This window comes from Ambystoma mexicanum, unplaced genomic scaffold, assembly GCF_040938575.1.
Source record: "Ambystoma mexicanum isolate Mex_15411 unplaced genomic scaffold, UKY_AmexF1_1 Mex_scaf11, whole genome shotgun sequence".
NCBI lineage: Eukaryota > Metazoa > Chordata > Amphibia > Caudata > Ambystomatidae > Ambystoma > Ambystoma mexicanum.
In genome coordinates, this window is record NW_027182336.1 from 2,229,378 (window position 1) to 2,252,063 (window position 22,686).

At 45.7% G+C, this 22,686-nt stretch overlaps 1 protein-coding gene across 1 annotated transcript in view; it reads left to right on the plus strand.

Moving 5' to 3' along the window:
* Positions 1–22,686, plus strand: part of LOC138553514 (integrin alpha-X-like) — a 1,247,842-nt gene that overhangs the window by 351,010 nt on the left and 874,146 nt on the right. Inside the window, exon 4 of the mRNA XM_069642543.1 lies at positions 2,272–2,342. Within this exon, the coding sequence (XP_069498644.1) occupies positions 2,272–2,342 (71 nt within the window). The remainder of the gene's footprint in view (positions 1–2,271; positions 2,343–22,686) is intronic.

A 22,686-nucleotide genomic window follows, 5' to 3' on the forward strand; every position in this document is an offset into this window, starting at 1 on the left:
CAACGGCCGTACGCTCAGCTCTCAATGATCTCCACACAAAATATGGTTCTTATACACAAAATGCGTCAGAGTGGCATCATACTACAGGCAATAGTAAAAAAAACTATCAAGGGTCGGGATTAGTTAAGGGATACATCTAAGTATACATTTCTATAGTAGCTAGGATGGTTATTGGCTGCCCGTTATCAGGTGAACAATTTATGCCTACCTCTAAAAATGTCATTTCAGAAACATTAGATACAGTCTCTCATTGGTCTTCAAACTATAAGGTCCTTTGTTATATGGACTAATATAATTGGTTGGCACGCGTGTGCCATGTCTGGAACATTCGGTTAATTTAGCAGCACGTACGCCACCACCCAATTAGCCCAGCATCTCTCTTCACACATGCCTTCTGCCATAAAATTGGCCTTGCAGAGTATCCTTATCTTTGAGAATTCACGGGAGTGAGGGAACTCGCTATTGTGTCTGGAACTCCAAGTTCAAACTCTATTTCCATCCTTGGCTCACATGACAGGAGACCATGATTTGGTCCATTTTGCAGATTTTTAAATGCTCTAAATGAATTAAACCTTGGCATCTCTTGTGTTCTGTCTTGCACCTTAATGCGGGAAGGTTCATCCTCCGCACACTCGTTTTTCTTTAGAGTAGATAGCTGACTTTGATTTCTAGAATCTTGACTTCAGGCCAGGCAGCCTCGCCACGCAGCTCCATGAGCCTGCTATTCTTGCTGCAACACAGTTTTCCACTCTCCCGCTTCATGGTTTCTGGTTTAATTCATGATACCAATGTCCAGTTTCTATACAATGGCAGCTTCGCCTGTGCTTGTATTCACTACTCATAGCTAGCTTCTATGATGACTTAATCTACCTTGCGTTTCAGTGTCTGTACATTTATTGCACAATTGTTTTCTGTAGTACTGCATGCACATGTAATCATCTTTTCACTTGAGAGTTCAGTCGATCCTTATTTTGTCCTTAGCGTTTATGATTTATACGTCATCTTCAACCAGTATCTCGAGACGTTGTACACACTTTTTATGACATCACTCCTCTTCTTTGCTCTTTCTCATATTCCTTCAGGGAGTTCCTCCTGCAGGTTGTTGTCACTTTGGGGGTACATTCGATAAGGTTCTCTTCATGGGTATGTTCCTCCAAACACTCGCTCTGGTATCGGCGCGACGGCTAATGTCAAACACGGCACGGTCTCATGTCTCCAATATAGAGGAGGTAGGGGGGCGGGATCTCCTGCAGATTTATACAGCTGATCCCCTACAGCATGCAAAACTACTTTCGTCGATTCATGGAATCGACTGTGCAGGACTTTTTTGTACTTTGCAGGGACTTCGGGCAGGCTTGGCACATCTCTGCGTGCAGCCGAGTGCCTTGTGCGAGACACCTCTCAGAGTGTGTGCATGACCTACGTATAGACCGCAGTAGGGGGCAGAACACGCAAATGGGGAAGAACAAGGGAAAATGTGGGCATTATGAGGGACGGCCCACTGGCAGTCCATCACACGCCCACAAATGCGCATACCCAAGGGTATTCATGGAACTGTCTGTGCAACCTCTCGTCAGGGAAATGGCCACGCACAGCACTCTATCTATCCGCCACCCACAGGTAGACGTACAGGCACTTGCACATAGGAATCACAGTGCAGAGGTAAGATCGGAGGTTTGATTTATGGGTGCGTGCATGCTGTGGGGGTTCTGGTCGGACTTGGGGGTGCACGTAAGCAGTGTGGCAGGGTTCAGGAATGGTTTACGGGTGTCAAACCCATGTGTACTGGGATATTATCACTTTTACGATACATGGCGGGGTGCTGGCCTGGTGTTGGGATTTTGCAGTTTGTTTTTCCGGGCTGCATTTAATCATGCATGAGGAGTGCTCAAAGGTCTGTTTGCATGGCTGATATGACTCTGCCCGTTGACGTTTCGGTCGCGACTTTCGCATAGGGTTACTTTGCATGTACAATTTCATTAATACATGTAGCGCAGAGATTAACTTTGCAGGATCTCTGTGCACCTTTCCATGAATTAGGCCCATGGTGGAGGAATACCGGGACAGCCAGGGAACACATGGAACGCGGATTGTCCTGGAAGATAAATCCCCCCTCTCTGTGCTCTGATTGGCTGCAGCAGGAAACCAGGGTGTTAATGTCTTGAATTGCATTACATGAATGGTCGACATGGAATGGCTTTGTCTTATCCTAACTCAGCAAAGAACTTAGTAATTGCCCTGGATCTCACCTTGATTTCTTTTTCTATGCAGAGCCTCCAGAAGCAGTGGACATCCACCTTGGTTTATCTCTTGCTGCGCAGACCTCACCAGGGCGGCTTTTGGTGAGTTATTAACACAACACTATGGGGCAGATTCACTTAGAATCCTGTTTTTGGTGTAACCTAATCCAGACATAAATTACTCCATCATCAGATCGTAATTTACACTTGAAACGATATTCACAAAGAAGTCAATTAACTTACACTTACTGCAAAATCTGTCAGTTGCACCTAATTACAAACAGGGAAAAAAGTGTAATACACAAAAACATTGCAATGTATTATTTTGTTAAATCCATAATAGTGTGTCATCACATATCCCTTCTTGGTCCAGACATACCAGGCATTCAAGTACATCGTCTTTCACACATATACCGCTCATCCAACACCTATACATAGAACGCCCAGGTGTGAAATAAATGTGTTCACAAACATTTCTAAGGCAATTCTCAAGCTGTGTGAATGCAGGTGAAGTTACACTTTTGTCGGGGTATGCTGTTTCCAAAATCGCACACCCTTTTGACACACACAACTCCCTGACTTACTTATGGGAATCGCCAGATATTCAGGTCTGGTAGTAATTTAAGCACAATATGTTACCCAACTGCCTGTGCTACGCAAATCTCTAAGAATTACATTTGTTTGTGAATAGGTCTTAAGGCTATTTTTGATGTAATTTGAAGCTTAGACTTTTCAAACAAAACTGACATAATAAATGAGCTGGGGTTCGTAACCTTTTTCACTATGAGCCACCGTGCATGGTTTCAAATTGAGTGTCTGAGTATGCTGGTGCCTAAAGTGTGAACCTGCCTGTAGGTTGCCTCAGCTCCAGAAAGCCTCTATGAGAGCATTGTGATGTGGGTATGGGTGCACGAGGGGTTACCAGACATTTGGTCGAAAAAAATTGGTCGACTGGACAAATGGTCAAACCAATTTGGTCGAAAACCAAATGGTCGAATTTTTTTTTGTTTTTTATTTTCACCCCTTTTTTTTGGGGGGGGGGGCCCAACCCCTTTTTTTTCTAAAAAACCCTTTTTTTAAAAAACGAAAACCCGAAAAATATATATATAATTAAAAAAAAAATCGACCATTTGGTTTTCGACCAAATTGCGTCGACCAAATGTCGACCAGTTTTCAGTCGATCAAATGTCTGGACACCTGCACGAGGTGTAGCCTAGAAAGAACCTGGGAGGGACTGGCTGCCCTGGGCAATGGCCTGTCGGCAGAAGAGGTGATAAATGATAGCCAAAAATGCCAGCACTTTCTAGAGTTATGCTTGTGGTTCCAGATAGTGTTTCTTGCTGAACTCACAGTTAATATGTTCTGCTGTTGCTCCTTCTGATCAGAGCCTGGAGGTTCAGATAATGTGTGACTCTGGCACAGGCCCCACCCTTGAGGGATCCATCTGGGGCCAGCGCCATGCAGTTTGAGGCAGGAGAACCACACAATACCCAGCCCACTCACGGTAGACCTGAGGACAGGACTCCACTGGGGGGGGCGTGTCAGCCTCCCATGATAGGGACTGTGGGCCTGAACGCACATTTGGCGGTACCTTCCCAAGTGGACATACTGCGATTGCATACGCTAAGCATGCAGTCATTTTAAGGGTCCGTGAAGTTCCAAGTCATTCAGACCCCTACGTTATTCCACATTTTGGGCTCCATGGAATTTTGTTTTACCGCATGTGGTAATTACCACATGTGGTCACTACTGCAAAGGGTTCTGCTTTTGTGTAGTGGTAATTACCAGAACACAAAAGCAGGTGGAGTGGATGAGTTTCAAGTTTGAAACTCTTAGATTGGCAAAATGTGGTAATAAATCCAGTATTCTAATAACAGAATAGATGCATTGGGAGGGAGGGTCCAAAGGGGTACGTGGATACTGCCTAAACTTCTAAACGTAGCATACTCTTAAAGGTCCCATATCTTAGTGTATCTGTGCCAGTATGGTGTGGGCATTTCTAGGGAAAGCCATTGCTAGGCTAGCCCAGGGAGAATTCATAGTGCCACTATAAGCTGCCTAAGTGACCCCATACGCAAGGAAGTAGGGTGGCAAAATGTCACTTCGCCAGGGTGCCAGAATACCTGTATCGGGCCTATGAAAAGAAACTCAAGTTGCCCAAGATCATGAAATCGGCAAACCTTTAACAGATGCTTTGGTTTTAATTACTAAGCACGGAATACCCAATTGCAATAGATTTCCCTGGACAAGGGTACATGAGCGTATTCCTGGCATTACTTGAAAACACTAAACTTCAATTTTACAAAGCAGCAAACTCATATATGATAACAATACTTCGAATGGATTGTGTCCTCCCACATATTCCTCATCTTAGATATATCCTTACCTTTAGTTTCGCCTCAGACATTTTTTTCTCTCTCTCCAGCAACGGGCGCTCCACTCGAGGCGGCGACGTCGATGGCCTCCATCGAGTATCGACGTCATCCGTTGTATAAAGGGCTCGAGCGTGCCCGTTGGCTTCAGTTCCGTTTTTTCGTTAGCTTCGCTTCAGATCGAGATAAAACGGCGCTTTAGTCACAGCGAATTATGTCGTCTTCTTCGAACCCGTCTATTCCAAAAACGGGTTTTAAGAAATGCCAAAGGTGTGGAAGAAAAATGTCACATCGTAACTGCCTCTGGTGCCTCGGGTCCGAACATCGGATCGATGACTGTGGTTCTTGTCAATCTATGACCCATAAGGCCTTGAAAGAAAGACGAGGTAAACTGGCGGTGGGGGAGGAATCCTTGAAGTTTTCTTCGAGATGGAAGAAAGACTCGGCTGAGTCTTCGGCAAAACGCCATAAAAAGTCCAGATCGAGGAGTAGATCGAGGAAGTCATCTTCTTCGTCCAAAAAGCGAAGAAAAGACGACACTGTCTCCCTCTTCTTCTTCCTCGACTACATCGTAGGAAGTTATTACTTGTCCAACAAAACATGACTCCCCTAAAAAGTGGGAAGCATTTAGAGCATCAATGATGAACATTTTTGAGAATGCGGTCCAGACCCCCTCAAAAATGTCTGTTGAAGATCATGCCTCTACGCACAAAAAAAAGTGACAGGGGAAGGTCTAAAACTAGGAAATCCGACAAGAAATTGTCGAGGGTGTCTTCTAGGGACTCTTCCCAAACACCTAAAAAGAAAAGCCTTCCAGTGCCTAAACAGGAGGCAGACCTTAAGAAAAAGGCTTTAGACGTTGATACGTCATTAAGAACCTCGACGAAAACATCTTTGAAGCCTCAGTCGAAGGCTGTTGAGTATAAGGGGTCGACGACCCAGCCGGAAAAAAAGTTACGTCGAGTACTTTATCGACGACCTCGAAGACTCCGTCGACGGCATCGATTGTTTCGAAGGCTCCTTTCGGCGAAGTCGATTGCCTCTAAGATTCCTTCGACAGCATTTGTAGGGCCTTCGAAAACATCGAAGAATGCCTCGATAACATCGAAGGTAACGGCCACAACTTTGACGCTTCTGTCGACATCGACACCAATTACAGGGGTGAAACCTATTCCTGAAAAAGTATTTCACCCAGAAAGCAGACATGATTTTTTCCAAACTATGTCATCTATATATGGAGAAATGTCTTCAGGAAATGTGGAGGATGAAGAAGAAGATGAACCTGAAGTTTCATCAGCAGGGGTAAAATATGGTGCAAGGGAGGTCCCTGAGGAATTAATTGATCCTCAATCAAAAATGCAAGACCTGTATGAATGTTTACAATCTGCAAGTGGACTAGATACGTCCCCTGAATACGAATTTGAAAAACCAGATACAGCAGAACATGCTGATTTGGGCTGTAGAAAACGTATGAACAAGGTAACAGAGTTTATGGGATGGGGTAGGAACTCACCTGTATACCAGGATGATGATATGACAGATATTTTGTCAGGAGGTCCTCAACCAGATCCCATACTTCCCTTTCATATTGCCCTGCAAAGGAGAGTAAATGCTGCTTGGGAAAAACCTGAATCCATTCCAGCAGTGAATAAAAAATATGTGGCAAAATACAGATCTTGTAACTGATCCAGAGTATTTGAGTAAGCATCCATCTCCTGAGAGCCTGGTAGTTCAGGCAGCCACATCAACAAAAAATGCTGCATACCCTACAATTCCCCCTGATAGGGATGACAAAAAGATCGATGCATGGTGAAAAAAGGTTTTTACATCAGGGAGCATGGCTCTAAAATCCATGAATGTATCTTGCACTCTGGCGAGATTCACTTATATTCTGTGGGACTGCATGTCAGCGGCAGCTCAACAAATCCCGGAAGGAGAGGAACGGGATGGTTTCCTGTCCATAATAAAGGATGGCAAGGAGGCTTCGGGGGAATACCTTCAAGCAGGTTTGGACACAGCTGACCATATCAGCAGGTCCATGGCGTCTAGCGCAGTGCTACGCAGCTTTGCGTGGCTAAGGAAGTCAGGTTTCGAACCAGATGTTCAATCTAGACTTCTCAATATGCCATTTGACGGCTCGAGGTTGTTTGGCAGCAAGGCAGATGAAAGTTTGGAGAAGCTGCAGACCTCCAAGGCAGTGGCATTCAATGCCGCTATAAGACAACCTCAGCAACGCCCCTACACAGGCTCATCTTCCTGGAGGGGTCGTCCCTTTCGATTTTACTCCTCATTTGGGAGAGGAAGGGTACAGGCCAGTCAAAGAGGGCAAAGGAAATTTCCTCGGGGACGAGGAAGAGGTGCTAGATCTGCCCCAGCAGCGGCATCTGTCCCTTCAGCCGCTGCTGGAGCTGCCGCAAAACCACTCTGAGGTTTTGACTCACAAGACCCCAGTGGGAGGCAGGATCTCGCAGCATCTGAAAGAATGGCGGGGCATTACTTCAGATGCTTGGGCGCTCCAAACAGTATCCCAAGGTTACTGCCTTCCCTTTCTAAACAAACCTCAAAATCACCCACCGGAATACAACCCTACCAAAAATCCAGACCCGCTCCTGTTGCAGGAAGTTTTAACCCTGCTACAGAAAGGTGCAATAGAACATGTACCTGTAGCAGAGAGGAACAAGGGTTGGTATTCCCCATATTTCCTCATTCCAAAGAAGGACGGAGGACTGAGACCCATCAGGAAGGACAAGTTCAAGATGGTCACTCTGTCTCAGATCCTTCAGGCTCTCCAAATTCAAGACTGGTTGGTATCATTGGACCTTCAGGATGCTTACTTTCATGTGCCAATGCATCTCAAGCACAGAAAGTACCTGAGGTTCGCGATTGGCAATTCTCACTATCAGTTTCGAGTTCTGCCATTCGGGTTGACCTCCGCCCCAAGAGTTTTCACCAAGTTGATGGCGGTAGTAGCAGCAAGTCTCAGAAGAGGGGGGATTCATGTCTACCCCTATTTGGATGACTGGATGATCAGGGCACGTTCCCCAGAACAAGCCCGGGACCATCTATCCAAGACTTGCCACTTCCTTCACAAACTAGGGTTTTCTCTGAATTTAAAAAAGTCAAACATGATACCATCATAGAAACTCCAGTTCATAGGAGCAGTCTTGGATACTTGTTCGGGCAAAGCCTTGCCTCCCGAAGAGATAGCTCACCACATTCTGCAGATGGTAATAAAATTCCAGAATGCCCAGTATCTACTGGCCTTCGACTTTCTCAGGTTGCTCGTCTCATGGCATCCTGCATTTTTCTGGTGCCAGAGGCCAGATTGAGAATGAGATCTCTTCAATGGGCTCTCAGGACTCAATGGTCCCAATTCTCAGGGGAAATGTCAGATCTTTTACAAGTTCCAACCAGGGTGGCACAGGATCTACAATGGTGGACTTTCAGACAACACATCCTCAGAGGGGAATCTTTTTGGCAACCATGGCCGGAGATAGCAGTAGTGACAGACGCCTCCCTTATGGGATGGGGAGCTCACACCAACGAGTTGACGATCAGCGGCCGTTGCTCTCCATCGGAGTCCAAACTACATATCAACCTATTGGAGCTGAGGGCAATCAGATTAGCACTGAAGGCCTTCCTGCCAGCTGTACGGGGAAAGAATGTCCTGATAATGACGGACAACACAGTGGCCATGTACTACCTCAACAAGAGAGGAGGTGTAGGGTCACTACCACTGTGCAGAGAGGCAATGCAGCTCTGGTTCTGGGCAATAAAAGAAGGGATCTCTCTATCTGCCATTCACCTAGCAGGAGAGCAAAACATAGCGGCGGACGCTCTGAGCAGGCAGAGCACAGTCTCCCACAAGTGGGAGTTAGCTCAGGAAGTCCTTCTGGAGATCTTCACCCTTTGGGGAACCCCTCAAGTGGATCTGTTCACGACCAGTGTCAACAGGAAATGCGAACTGTATTGCTCAAGGGAATTTCCCCCGAGAGGAGCACTAGGAGACGCATTTGTAGTGGACCGGGAGTTTCCACTGCTATACTCGTTACCTCTAGTCCCTGTGATCCCTCAAGTAATCAGGAGGTTGAGGAAGTTCGGGAAAACCATGATCCTAATTGCCCTGGATTGGGCCAGGAGAACGTGATATCCAGACCTTCTCGACATGTCCATCTGCCCTCCAATACATCTTCCAAAAAGAGAGGATCTTCTCTCGCAAGAGGGAGGTCACGTTCTCCATCCAGAGGTCAACATACTCAACATTCACGCATGGCTTCTGAGAGGTTGAGATACAAGGATTGGGACCTTCCGGATGATGTTATGGAGATCTTGCTTTCGGCCAGAAGGCCAGCAAAAAAATCTTTGTACCGGTGTCGTTGGAACAAGTTCAGTAACTGGTGCAGGGATAAGAATGTGGATCCATTTGAATGTGATATTCCAATGGTATTATCTTTTCTGTTACATTTAGCTAATCTGAGGCTCCAGGTTAGGACGATAAAAGGATATGCAGCAGCGCTATCTGTTTTCAAGCGCTCGTCAGAAGAAAAATCTTATTTTAAGATACCTTTTAATAATACAATTTCTAAAAGGTTTAAACAATGTTTTTCCACCAATACCTTTTCAAGTTCCTGTGTGGGATTTAAATTTGGTACTGAAATTTCTGACATGTGCACCCTTTGAGCCTTTACATTCTTGTTTGTTTGTTTGTTTGTTTATTATATTTCTATAGCGCTCCGGACCCGGGAGTATAAGGGCGCTTAGTACAGTACATGGTAATAATCAGTAGTAGTAGTAGATCAACAAATATCCATAGTAAATAAACAGAATATACAGACAGTAGAGGTAATAGCAACCAATAATGACAGAAATGAGACATGTGCAATATGTACAATTTATAGCTTAGGTCTAACTTGAAGGTTGACTTTTTGTCAGAAGCCACCCAATGGCAAGCTTCCTGAATGATTGGAAGGATTTGGACGACTTAATATTCAGTGGCAGGGTGTTCCAAAGTTGGGAGGCGAGGACAGTGAAGCTCGAACATCCGGCTCTTTCAGAGGTAAATCTAGGTAGTGAGACATAGGGTATTGGAAGATCCCGTAGTTCTAGGGTAAGATTTCAGAGTGAATTTGTTAGTAAGGTAGGGAGGGGTTAGCTGGTTGAGGGCTTTGTAGGTAAGGCAGAGGGTTTTTAGATCGATTTTATGTTGGATGGTGAGCCATTTGCATGAGGTTCTAGTGGCAGAGATGTGCTCACGTCTGGGAATGTTTGGTGCTGCCCGTAGCACATTATTTTGTAGGGCTTGGAGTATGCTAATTATCGCTTGATTGGCACCTAGGTAGAGGCTATTACAGTAGTCTAACTTAGATTGTATAAGATCTCTAGCTAGTGTGAGGCAACCGTTAGAGGAGAGAAATGGTCTACAAGCTCTAATTAGTTTTCCTGTATAGGCAGTGGCTGAAGCGGTCGAGTTGACTTGTTTGGCGAGGCTGGTATTAGCATTGAGGTAAAAGCCAAGTGTTTTTACATTTTTGGCAACCGGGATAGTATTACCATCGATTATGATGTTGGAATAGTTGGGACTTAGTTTTTGTAAGTTGTTGGGTGAACCAACAATGAGCAGTTCAGTCTTCTCATCATTCAGGCAGAGGCCATGTGTGGCCATCCATGCCTGAATGACGGAGAAGATTTCATTGATCCTAGTTACATCAGTTTTGTAGTTGCCCGAGATAGTGAGGAGTATCTGGGTGTCATCCGCGTAGTTTGTGTAGGTGACACCCAGACGGTCCAGTTTATCAAAGAGGGGCTTTGTGAAAATATTGTATAAGGTCGGTGAAACACATTAACCTTGTGGGACGCCGCAAGTAATGGGGATAGGGTCTGCTGATGCCACCGGAGAGAAGACTCTCATGGTTCTATTGGCCAGGAAGGACTGCATCCATGCGACAGCAGAGGGGGAGAAGTGGGCGGCAGAGGAGAGGTGATTGCAGAGAATCTTATGGTCAACCAGGTCGAAGGCGGCTGAGAGATCTAAAAGGAGTAGGATGGTAGCCTTACCCTTATCTTTAATTTCGTCAATCTGGCTTTTAAGATCAACAAGGGCCGTTTCTGTTCCATGCTGAGGCCGGAAGGCAGACTGACGCAATCCAAGTAATTGGTTAGACTCTAGGTAATGCTGAATTTGCAAATAAGCAACTCTGTCAAGAATTTTTAACAGGAAGGGAACGGTTGTGTTAGGCCTGTAATTAGTAGGGATGGCTGGGTCCAAGTTCTGTTTTTATAGTAGCGGGAGGGCCCTTGACTGTTTTAAATTATTAGGTACCGAATTAGTGGAGAAAGACAAGTTTGAGCTTGGAGATAAAGGGGGCGAGATCTCTTGCTGCGTCTTTTATAATCTGTGCAGGGCAACTGTCCCCTTTGCAGTTTGACGGTTTGAGGGAGGTTATGATTGTTTGCACTTCTAGAACAGTGACTTTTTTAAAGGTGAAGCCATGGTTAGTGTTAGGGGTGGTGGGTGGGCTAGGGATAGGGTTAGGGATAGTGTTAGGGGTGGTGGGTGAGCTGGGGATAGGGGGGCTAGGGGTGGGGCTGCTATTAGAGAGTTGTAGTCTTTTGTTTTCAATTTTAGTTTGTAGGCCAGTGATTTTGTTCGCAAGGGCATCTTGGATACTAGTGCATCAGAGTTAGTCCTTCACGGACGTGTCCGTGGTTGGATTAGGGTTTTCTAACTTCTTCAGGATGGTGAATAGTTCTTTGGTACTGGAACTAGCATTACTTATTCTTATATTATAGGCTTCCTTTTTGGTGCAAATTATTTCTCTTTTATAAAGGGAGGATGCATTTGTGAGATTGATTTTATGTTCCTCAGATGGTTTCATTTTCCAAAGGGCTTCCAATTTGGACTTTTTATTTCTTAGTATTTTAAGTTCAGGAGTGTACCAGGAGTTGAGATGTGCTTTAGGTTTACCTTTACGTAGTTTTAGAGGGGCGACAAGGTCGATGGCTTTGGTCATGGCGTTATTGTAGGTGTCTACTAGTAGGTTAAGGTCCGTTGAGTTAGGGATCATATTTAGAGTGGGTAGAACCAGTGGAATGAGGGCTTCAGCGGTGATGTTCCGCTTATTTCTCATCAGGCATGCTGGTGCAGGTGGGCACGGTATATAGTGTGGATTATTAGTGCTAATGTCAAATGAGAGTAGGAAATGGTCGGTCCATATGAGTGGTTGGGGGTCCTTACAGATAATGTTGCAATTATGGGCAGCGAGCCAGTCTAAGGTTCTGCCTTTCTGATGTGTGGGTAGGGTGTTAAGTTGAATGTAGTTCTGTTCGCCCAGTGCATTGGCAAGGACGGATGCTGGAGTGTCCTGAGGATCGTTGTATCCCAAGTTAAAGTCACCTAGAATAATGTTCTGTGATGAGGGTTTTGCTTTTTCAGCTATGAGGGACGTTATATCTTCCTTGAAGGAACCTATGGGACCAGGAGGTCTGTATATTAATTCTAGGGTGATGGTATTTTTAGGGGTAGTTTGAATTTTAATGGATAGGTGTTCACAGGAGTTTAGAGGAAGGGAGGTCACAGATCTAATATCCAACGAGGATTTGAATATAAGTGCTACACCTCCTCCACGGGCAATAGGTCTGTCGGCCCTAAGGATGGAGTAGTTGTCTGGAACCGCAATGGTTAGGGAGGGACCTGCTGCGGCATGAAGCCAGGTTTCTGTGACGGCGAGGAAATCCAAATTCGCTGAATGGATGATGTCAGCGATTTCCGTAGGGTGGGCCACAAGGGATCTGACATTGAGTAAGGCTCCTTTGAGTGGTATAGTGTTTGCAATGATGTTTTTGTTAGTGACTTTAGATGTAAGATTGTTGGTCATTTTGTTAAGTAAGGTAGGGAGTCTCCAACATAGTCTATTGTTGCGAGTCATAAGGTTAGGGTGGGCTGTAGAGCGATGTTCGAGCAAATTACGTGCGTTCGGGATATTGTCAGAGTGGTTGTCTGTGACGAGGTTAGGTGGAGGGTTACCTAGAGTAATGCTAATTTTAGTACTTTGGTCTGTTGGAGCAATGTGGGGGAAAGGTGGCTGGGAGGGCAGGAAAGGTGTGGGGCAGGGAATGAGGTGGTGTCTTGGACAGCCAAGCTTGGCGAGTCCATTGCTAAATGGGATATAGCTGTTTCTGCTGCATGGTGTGCAATCGGGCAAAATGCAGAAGGGTAGCATGATGAGTACTAGCCACGCTGGCATGGTTCAGATATAGGATCGGGGCGGGATACTAGAGGGATGATGGAAGTTGTAGGCTCGACTAGTAGGTAGGTTTAGAGTAGCAGCTAGCTAATGACAATGAGGTACAACACAATCGAAAGTGGTCTACTAGTAAGGCATAACACAATCAAATCAAATGTGGTCTATTGGCGACCATAAGGCACAACACAATCAAATTTGGTCTGCTAATGACCATAAGGCATAACACAATCAAAGGTGGTCTGCTAGTGACCATAAGGCATAACAAAATCAAAGGTGGTCTGCTAGTGACCATAAGGCATAACAAAATCAAATGTGGTCTGTTGGCGACCATAAGACACAACACAATCAAATGTGGTCTGCTAGTGATCATAAGGCATAACACAATCAAATCAAATGTGGTCTATTGGCGACCATAAGGCACAGCACAATCAAATGTGGTCTGCTAATGACCATAAGGCATAACACAATCAGTGGTGGTCTGCTAGTGACCATAAGGCATAACAAAATCAAAGGTGGTCTGCTAGTGACCATAAGGCATAACAAAATCAAATGTGGTCTGTTGGCGACCATAAGACACAACACAATCAAATGTGGTCTGCTAGTGATCATAAGGCATAATGCCATCAAATCAAATGTGCTATATTGGCGACCATAAGGCACAACACAATCAAATGTGGTCTGCTAATGACCATAAGACATAACACAATCAAATGTGGTCTGCTAGTGACCATAAGACATAACGCAATCAAATGTGGTCTTCTAGTGAGCATAAGGCATAACACAATCAAATGTGGTCAGCTAGTAACCATAAGGCATAACGCAATCAAATGTGGTCTGCTAGTGACCATAGGGCATAACGCAATCAAATATGGTCTGCTAGTGACCATAAGGCATAACACAATCAAATGTGGTCTGTTGGCGACCATAAGACACAACACAATCAAATGTGGTCTGCTAGTGATCATAAGGCATAACAGAATCAAATCAAATGTGGTATATTGGCGACCATAAGGCACAACACAATCAAATGTGGTCTGCTAATGACCAAAAAGCATAACACAATCAACTGTGGTCAACTAGTCCATCTAGATGTGAGGGTTACAATGGGCTAAGAAGCAGATTATCTAAAAATGCAGAGCATCAGCAGTCAAGCGCAATTTAGAGCAGCAAGATATAACTCAGATAAGCACGGTTTATAACAGCATGATATAACTTGCATTGATGTGGCTAGGTAGCGTGGGAGCTATGGACACGGACGCGCACATATAACATGCTTCATAAGTCGAGGAGTGATAGCAGGTAACTTCATAGTACTTCATAACACTTCATAACAGTAGCAGCAAAGGTTCCGACAGGGGGTAATATAAGGCATGTAATCGGCGAAATACAATACAATGCTTAGTTACTTGGTATACCATATGAGAGTTAACTGTGGATCATCCGAGGCTTGGGAAGGCAGGCGGACATGCAGCAAGATGCGGGCAAATGTAGTAAGGATTGTACATATCAAGAGGTAGCTGTGAACGAGATTGTCAGGCAAAGGGCAGTATGTAGAAAGTGTTGGTGGCAGTACGCAAATGGTCAGGGAGGGGGATAGTGCTGGTAGTTTTAGTAGCGTTAATGTAAAGTACAGAGGAGTACTTACAGTGAGAACAAACTTCTCGCTGCGTGCTGCCCGACGCTGACAGATGCAGACAGGCCCTTAGGCTTGCCCTTCGGCTGCCGCCTATCAGTGGGCTGCAGGGGCAGGTGTATGGAGGAGCAGCCAATCACAGGCTGCGGGTGCTGCAAGGCTCGATGCTGGTGCCGGTTGTCGACTATGCGGCGGCCATTAACCACGTTGTGTGGAATGGCGGCCAATGGAGCCCCGGGCAGTTTGGAGCTGATCTATGCCCCAAAATTGAAATATGGGCAATTTTACAGGGGTGGTTGCAAATATCCTTGAGAATGCTGCCAAAAACAGGCAAAGATTGTAGGTGAGGCCACGTCGCTCATTCCGAGCATAGGAGGCGTCTAGGGTCTCAACTTCTTCCTGGGGGTGCAGTGGGGTCCTGTTGGAGAGGGGAGAAGGCTCCAGCCCTCTCCTCCTGGCGATGCTACGATTCTGCAGCGGCTTTGGATGCAGACTGGCTCTAGGCTTGCCCTTCGGCTGCCGCCTATCAGTGGGCTGCAGGGGCGGGTGTAAGGAGGAACAGCCAATCACAGGCTGCGGGTGCTGCAAGGCTCGATTCTGGTGCCGGTTGTCGAACTATGCGGCGGCCATTAACCACGTTGTGTGGAATGGCGGCCAATGGAGCCCCGTGCAGTTTGGAGCTGATCTATGCCCCAAAATTGTAAATACGGGCACTTTTACAGGGGTGGTTGCAAATACCCTTGCGAATGCTGCCAAAAACAGGCAAAGATTGTAGGTGAGGCCACGTTGCTCGTTCCGAGCGTAGGAGGCATCTAGGGTCTCAACTTCTTCCTGGGGGTGCAGTGGGGTCCTGTTGGAGAGGGGAGAAGGCTCCAGCCCTCTCCTCCTGGCGCTGCTACGATTCTGCAGCGGCTTTGGATGCAGACTGGCTCTAGGCTTGCCCTTCGGCTGCCACCTATCGGTGGGCTGCAGGGGCGGGTGTATGGAGGAACAGCCAATCACAGGCTGCGGGTGCTGCAAGGCTCGATGCTGGTGACGGTTGTCGAACTATGCGGCGGCCATTAACCACGTTGTGTGGAATGGCGGCCAATGGAGCCCCGGGCAGTTTGGAGCTGATCTATGCCCCAAAATTGAAATATGGGCACTTTTACAGGGTGGTTGCAAATACCCTTGAGAATGCTGCCAAAAACCGACAAAGATTGTAGGTGAGGCCACGTTGCTCGTTCCGAGCGTAGGAGGCGTCTAGGGTCTCAACTTCTTCCTGGGGGTGCAGTGGGGTCCTGTTGGAGAGGGGAGAAGGCTCCAGCCCTCTCCTCCTGGCGCTGCTACGATTCTGCTGCTACGATTCAGCATTCTTGCCGGTTAAGGCTTCTTACTCTTAAAATTATACTTCTAATTGCATTGACATCAGCCCGCAGAGTAAGTGAGTTGAAGGCACTTTCGAGTGGTCCTCCTCACACCATTTTTCATAAAGATAAAGTTGTACTTTGAGTGAAGCCCTCTTTTCTGCCAAAAATAGTTTCAGACTTTCACCTGTCACAGAAAATAATTCTACCTACGTTCTACGTTCCTCCTCACACAAGTAAGGAAAAGGAAAGACTACATAGGCTAGATCCTAGAAGGGCTCTTAGCTTTTATATCTCAAGATTGTCAAAAATACGTAAGTGTGAGCAACTGTTTGTGGGATATACTGGTTGAAAGTTAGGACCACCTGTACCTAAACAAACCTTATCAAGATGGATAATCCTAGCCATAATAGAGTGTTATAGGCTAGCTGGAAAAGATCCGCCTGAGGGTTTAAGAGCTCATTCAACTAGGGGCATGGCAACTTCAACAGCACTTAAAAGGGGTGTCCCTGTACAAGATATTTGTGCAGCAGCCACATGGTCATCCATGCATACTTTCATAAGACATTATGCTTTGGACTCAACTACCTCTCAAGGAGGTCTATTTGCCAAATCTGTGCTACATTCATTACATGACTAAAAAGATATTTATACTCCCGCCTCCAATAGAAAACTGCTTTGGGAGTCTATCTAAGATGAGGAATAAGTGGGAGGACACAATCCATTCGAAGAACAAGTTACTTACCAACTGTAACGTTCTTTCAATTGGATGTTCCTCCCACGTATTCCTCATCGACCCTCCCAACCTACCCCACAGTACAGTTTACGTGGTTTACACTCTGATTTTTTTTTAGGCTGGGTTCAAAAGAGGCACGCTTTTAACAATGGTCATGGACTCTGATATATGGAAAAAAACAGAACTGAAGCCAACGAGCACGCTCAAGGCCTTTAAACAACAGATGACATTGATACTCGACGGAGTCCGCCAAGGGACATCGACGTCGCCGCCTCGAGTGGAGCGCCCTCTGCTGGAGAGAGAGAGAAAAAAAAGGCGAAACTAAAGGTAAGGATATATCTAAAATGAGGAATACGTGGGATGAACATCGAATCGAAAGAACGTTACAGTTGGTAAGGTTGGTAAGTAACTTGTTCTTCTGCTCTATAGATAATCTGTGACACTATCATTAATACAAACAATTTAACAGAGGCTGCGATATAGTACCCGTCAAAATTACAGTTACATTTTAGCAATCTTGTCATGTTTGAAAATCAGCTCGCCCTATGGTATGCCCTTCATTTGCATTTATTATCAACAATGATACTGAAATAATTATACCTGGCAAAAACTTCTAAGGCCCGTCGAGACCGGATCCAAATTTCCACCATCTTGTACCAAAGGTAATTAATTTAGGATCCTTTGATTAATTGTTAAATGCGTTCCTTATAGTAATACAATAGGAAATTACCTCTCTGGTAGTACTGTGATCAAGTAAGGAAGCGCACTCATCATAGGTTAGGCATGACATAGCCCCCCCCAACCCCTGCCAACCTTATAGGAAACCATCTCCTCGGTGACAGCTTCCAAGGAAGATCTGCTAACAAAACATAAAAACAAGGGTTCCAGTACCTCCCCTAATTCTTTATTCCACTCCGTATATCAATAACTATTTGAACTTGATCTGACCTAAACCAGGGTTTTCTCAGAAAGGACTATCAACAGAGACAATACGTAACCCAGCCTCCATTGCTCATTGAATCAACTTTGACCAGAAACATATCAACATATCAACATAATGATGCTTTGCAGTCTGCATGCCTGCCACAAAGAGCCTGCTTTTTCCTTGTGCGTGGGTTTTAACCAATAGCATTAATGCATCACAATTGTTAAGAGTTTATTGACCCCTTTTAAAACTCAGATTTGGTTGAAGGAATCAGTTTCCATTCCTCAAACCATGACTTCACTTCCCCGATTTGATATTTCACAAATCTTGCCCATGACCACCAAGCAGAGTTATTAGCCTGCAGTTATTTAGGTTGGCTATACTTCCCTTTTTATGAACAGAGAAAAGATGCGCTTCACAAGTTGGCTATACAAGGAACTTTATAAAATGCTATGCTTATCAGTCCTTTTCCACAAAACTCATAAGAACTCTTTGATGCAGTATTATGAAAGACATTGAATCCAGGATTCCCAGACCCTTCACATTTCATTTCATCATTTTATATAGCGCCTTTCACAATGGGTATGGTCCTAACGTGCTATACGCTTAACCCTCTCATGAGGACTGAAGTCCAAAGTATTGGAAAGTTGGGAGGTGCTAGTATGCGTGTGTGTATACAGGCCGTTAAAGGTTGTGAGGGTTTGTCCGAGTCCCTACTAGCCACCATGTGTATGGGTGGAGAGAGGTAAACTAGGGAAATAAGCAGGAGTGTGTGTGTAAGATGATAGTCAGTTATGTGCGTAGCTACAGTTCGAAATTTTGTCATGAAAGGTAGATACATTCTTATGGCAGCAGTGTTGTGCAGATTGTCATTTGAGTAGTATGTGAGAGCAGATGTGTGCGGAATGCAAGTGGAAAAATGAATTGGTTATAATCAAGTTCCAGCCTAGAGTTGGTATGGTCTACACAATTCTAGTAAACTGATGTGGATAAATTGTAGTGAATGTATTCTGCATGCATCCAGCTATCATTAGGTGGCTACATTCAGACCCCCACTTAACCGCTAAGGTAGCCTTCTGCCAACACCTGTGTTACAGGAAGTGGAACACATTCTACAATCGCTTAAAACTATAACCTGGTCCCCCCCTTGGACTCGACTAAGTGCATCACCCTGGTCAAACTGCACAACCATTTCCAGTGCTATACAAAGGCAATCACATGAGATCCTCTGGTACAAAGGCTAGAGTCAGTGCAATGTAATGGCTACCCTCTCAAATCCTTCGAGAGCAACACCAAGGACGCCCTCCCGAATTATTCCAGGTGCAGAACAATGGTCAACCACACTAAACTTCTAAGTGTACCATGTTGGCTACCTTAATGGATATTCATGGTGCAAAAACCTTGGCTGCACTTATAAATCATCTTATAGCAGAAGCCATGGCCACCTTCTCTAATGATAAGGTTCAACACGTTGGTCACTCTCAGAATTACCTCCAGTGCGATACATTGCCAACCACCCAAAATCCATCTAAGTGCAATACATTGCCTACCCCCAAATCTGTCTTAAGTGCAACTCGGAACTGTGGCATCTGTAGCAGGGTAGCCCCAACTCTGAGCTGATCAGCAACTGTGCGGTCCAGGGCCACCACCGAAGGCTCTTCTTCATAGAACTCTGAGCTGACGTTGACAATGGATGTTCCTTCCACTCCAAGGGTAGCAGCTCCTTCACAGGACTGCTGGAGATCTTCAACATGACCAGGCTTTTCCAGGACAGCAGCAGATATTGGTCACCAGGCCTTCTTCCAATGGGTCCATGGTATGATATGATATATGATATGGTATTTGTAACGCGCCTATACACAGGTGTTTCAAGGCGCGACGAGGCAGGGGGGGGAGGAACAAGGGGAGACAAAACAAACGATCCTACTAGGCCAGGTGTCATTCAGATCGCGCAAGTGCAGGGGTGGGGGAGGGGGGAAAAAGTGCAAGGGGAAGGGGAGGGGGGGAAGTGCAGTAAAGGTAAGTGGCGTAAAGTAATAAATAAAAAAGGGCCAGCTAGTGGCAAGTGCAAGGTAAGTGCAGAACAAGTGCTGGGGAAGGGGGGGGGCTGTAGGGATAAAGAGACAGTCCCGTAGTGCAGAGAGGTTCCAGGGGATCAGTGACTGGGACCAGGACCAAAGGCAGTTTAGAGTGGTCCAGTTGCAGGATCAGTGCAGTTTAGTGAAGACCTTGCAGGTCTTGCAGCTGGACAGGCTACTTGGCTCCTTTGGTTTCTTCCAGGATCTCTCCAGAGTGGGTGGAGGGGTCTTCTTCTCATAAAGAAAATAGCCAGGTAAGAGCTGAAACTCCCACTAGCCAATCAAAGATATGGCCCACACACACACCAGCAGTGGTCCAAAAAGGACCACTGATGGCACAACTCACGAATACCACTCAGCCACACCGAAAACAGTTTGTGGATTGGGACCAGACAGACCCAATCCATTTCCTGCCAGCAAACAGAAGTTGCCCTGCAGTAGCCTGTGAAAAGCCTCTGCTTTGCTGTCCAATGGACGAATGAAAAACAATGTGGCACAGCCATGTTTGGACACTAGCCACAGTTGGTTGCCAAAATAGCAAAAAGTAACTGCTGCCACCAACTTGCCCCTTAGGCACACCTAGAGCAAACAAAAACCCTTTGAGTGTTAGTCTAGGGCAAAACAAAAAGTGTACCCCATTGTACTGCATTGTAAATAGCATTGTACAATGATAAAAAGTTACCAAAGTGGTAACAAGTTACCAAAAGTGGCCACAAAGTAACACGACTAAGGAAAACAAGGTTTTCCAGTAGTGACAGCCTGAAGGACATATCAGTTTCCCCATGACAAATGAGCAAGCACAAGTGCAGTAAATCTTAAGGCTTCCCAGCTAAAACAGCAGGTCAGAATCAAAAATAAAAGCAAAACGTTTGGGGGGGGGGCATAGAAATGGAAGGGAATGTGCGGTAAAGAGAAATCTTTCCTAACAAGAGGCATCGTCAAACTGGCCGACTTACTAACCCATTTCCTCCCTTCCTGCTCCTCCAACATAACCAACGCCACTACGCATGACTAGGGGCTAGCCACACTACACATGAACACAGTAAAAATGAACCTAATGTTCACACCCTAACAACTCTCTGAGACTCTGGAAACAACACTAGAGGGAACACCACTGCACATAGTCCATAAATCCATCGCCTCAACACACATGCACACTGACACTATATATTCAAACACCTAACAGCCACGCGCAACATTGGACCCCTTATGGATACAACTAACCCGTGTGCACGACCATAAACCCCAACCTAGCATCACACGACACACACCCAACACAAACACTAGCACACATCTGAGGCACTGAGTCCTTCCCATACGGTTACAACACACAGGACCTCCCGAACCAACTCTCACATGCAAGACAACGCTCACAGATGCCATTTCCTCCTGGTTCTGAACTTTCCTATCATCCTATCCCCACTAACACACCAAGCCTTCTTGGCCTTTCTTGCAGATTCACGTGAGCATCTGGAGACTGCCCTTGGGTGGTAGTGGTGCATGGTATAAATTAACATAACATAACATTGCCTACCCCAAAATCCATCCAAGTTCAACACATTGCTTACCCCCAAAATCCATCTAAGTGCAATACATTGCCCACCCCAAATCCATCTAAGTGCAATACATTGCCTAACCCCAAAATCTGTCCAAATGCAATACACTGCCCAACCCCCAAATCCATCGAAGTGCAATACATTACCTATTCCCCAAATCCATCCAAGTGCAACACGTTACCTACCCCCAAAATCCATCTAAGTGCAATACATTGCCCACCCCAAATCCATCCAAGTGCAACACGTTACCTACCCCCAAAATCCATCTAAGTGCAATACATTGCCCACCCCCAAATCCAAGTGCAATACATTGCCCACACCCAAATCCATCCAAGTGCAATACCTTGCCTACACCCAAAATCCACCTAGGTGCAATACATTGCCCACCCCCCAATCCATTTAGGTGCAAGACATTTCCTGTTGTCCAAATAAATGTAAGTGTAACTCACCACTCGGCCTCAAAATACCTCATGTGCAACACAACATCTGCCCTCCGAAATACATTTATCAGGCTATTTAAGGAGTGTAGCAGGTCGTCTACACAGTGTTCTGATTTGAAGGTAGTGATGAAAAAGTAGCAGGGTTTAAAATGAGCACAGGAATGGCAGTTCTCATCACCTGTACCACCTTACCTTAGTTGTTGCTTTAGAGTGCTATGTCTGGTGTCCATGGGTGAACAGTGATGAACAGGGGTAAACAGGGAGATGGGCTGCCCAGAAAGGAGCTGCCCTTTGCTGTGGCCCTTAGTTAGCTGCCCAGGCAAGGCTGCCCTGGGTTCCTCTGCTAAGAGGGTAACTTTCAAGGGAGGCTGGGCAATCACGGGGAGGGGAGGCAGGAAGAGGGCGGGAGGTGGATAGGGGATGGGTCTGGGCATGAAACAGCGAATCAGGGCAAATGGAAAATATAAAAGGGGCAATGAAAACGGAGGGAGACACAGAAGGGGCACTTACCTAGGCCAGCGCGCAGCAGCAGGACCTGCTTTTCCAGGCCTGCTGCAGCTGGAAAGACCGTCCTGGTCTCGAGCAAGCAAGGATGTTTGTCTTCCATTGGCGGCCAGCAATCATGGTGCGGGGAGGCGGGAAGAGGGCGGGAGGAGGACAGTGGGGTTTAGGTGTAAAACAAGTATGGGGAGTGGGTCAGGGAAAATGAAAAAGATAAAGGGGCAAAGAAAACAAAAATGCAGGGGGAGCAAAATGGACACTTACCTAAGCCATGACGGAGCAGCAGGAACCGCTTTCACAGGTACTGTAAGGATATAAACCAATCTCATCTATATAATGGCGTGTCTGAAGCTGAATACAACTAGATTATGGAATGTCAGTCTGATGACTGTGCTTTCACAGTGAATCAGAATATTAAAATGTATTATTTGTACTATATATGTGTATTATATATGTTGCACACTCAAACAGACAGGTCTGTGTTTCATTATTTACGATATACGGCAGCCCCCCACCATATGTCCCTGTTAATCCCTGTGTGCACACCCCAATATAATTCCTGGAGAGGGCACTTTTAAATAGATGAAATGCCACATAAGAAGAATGCAAAGCAGTC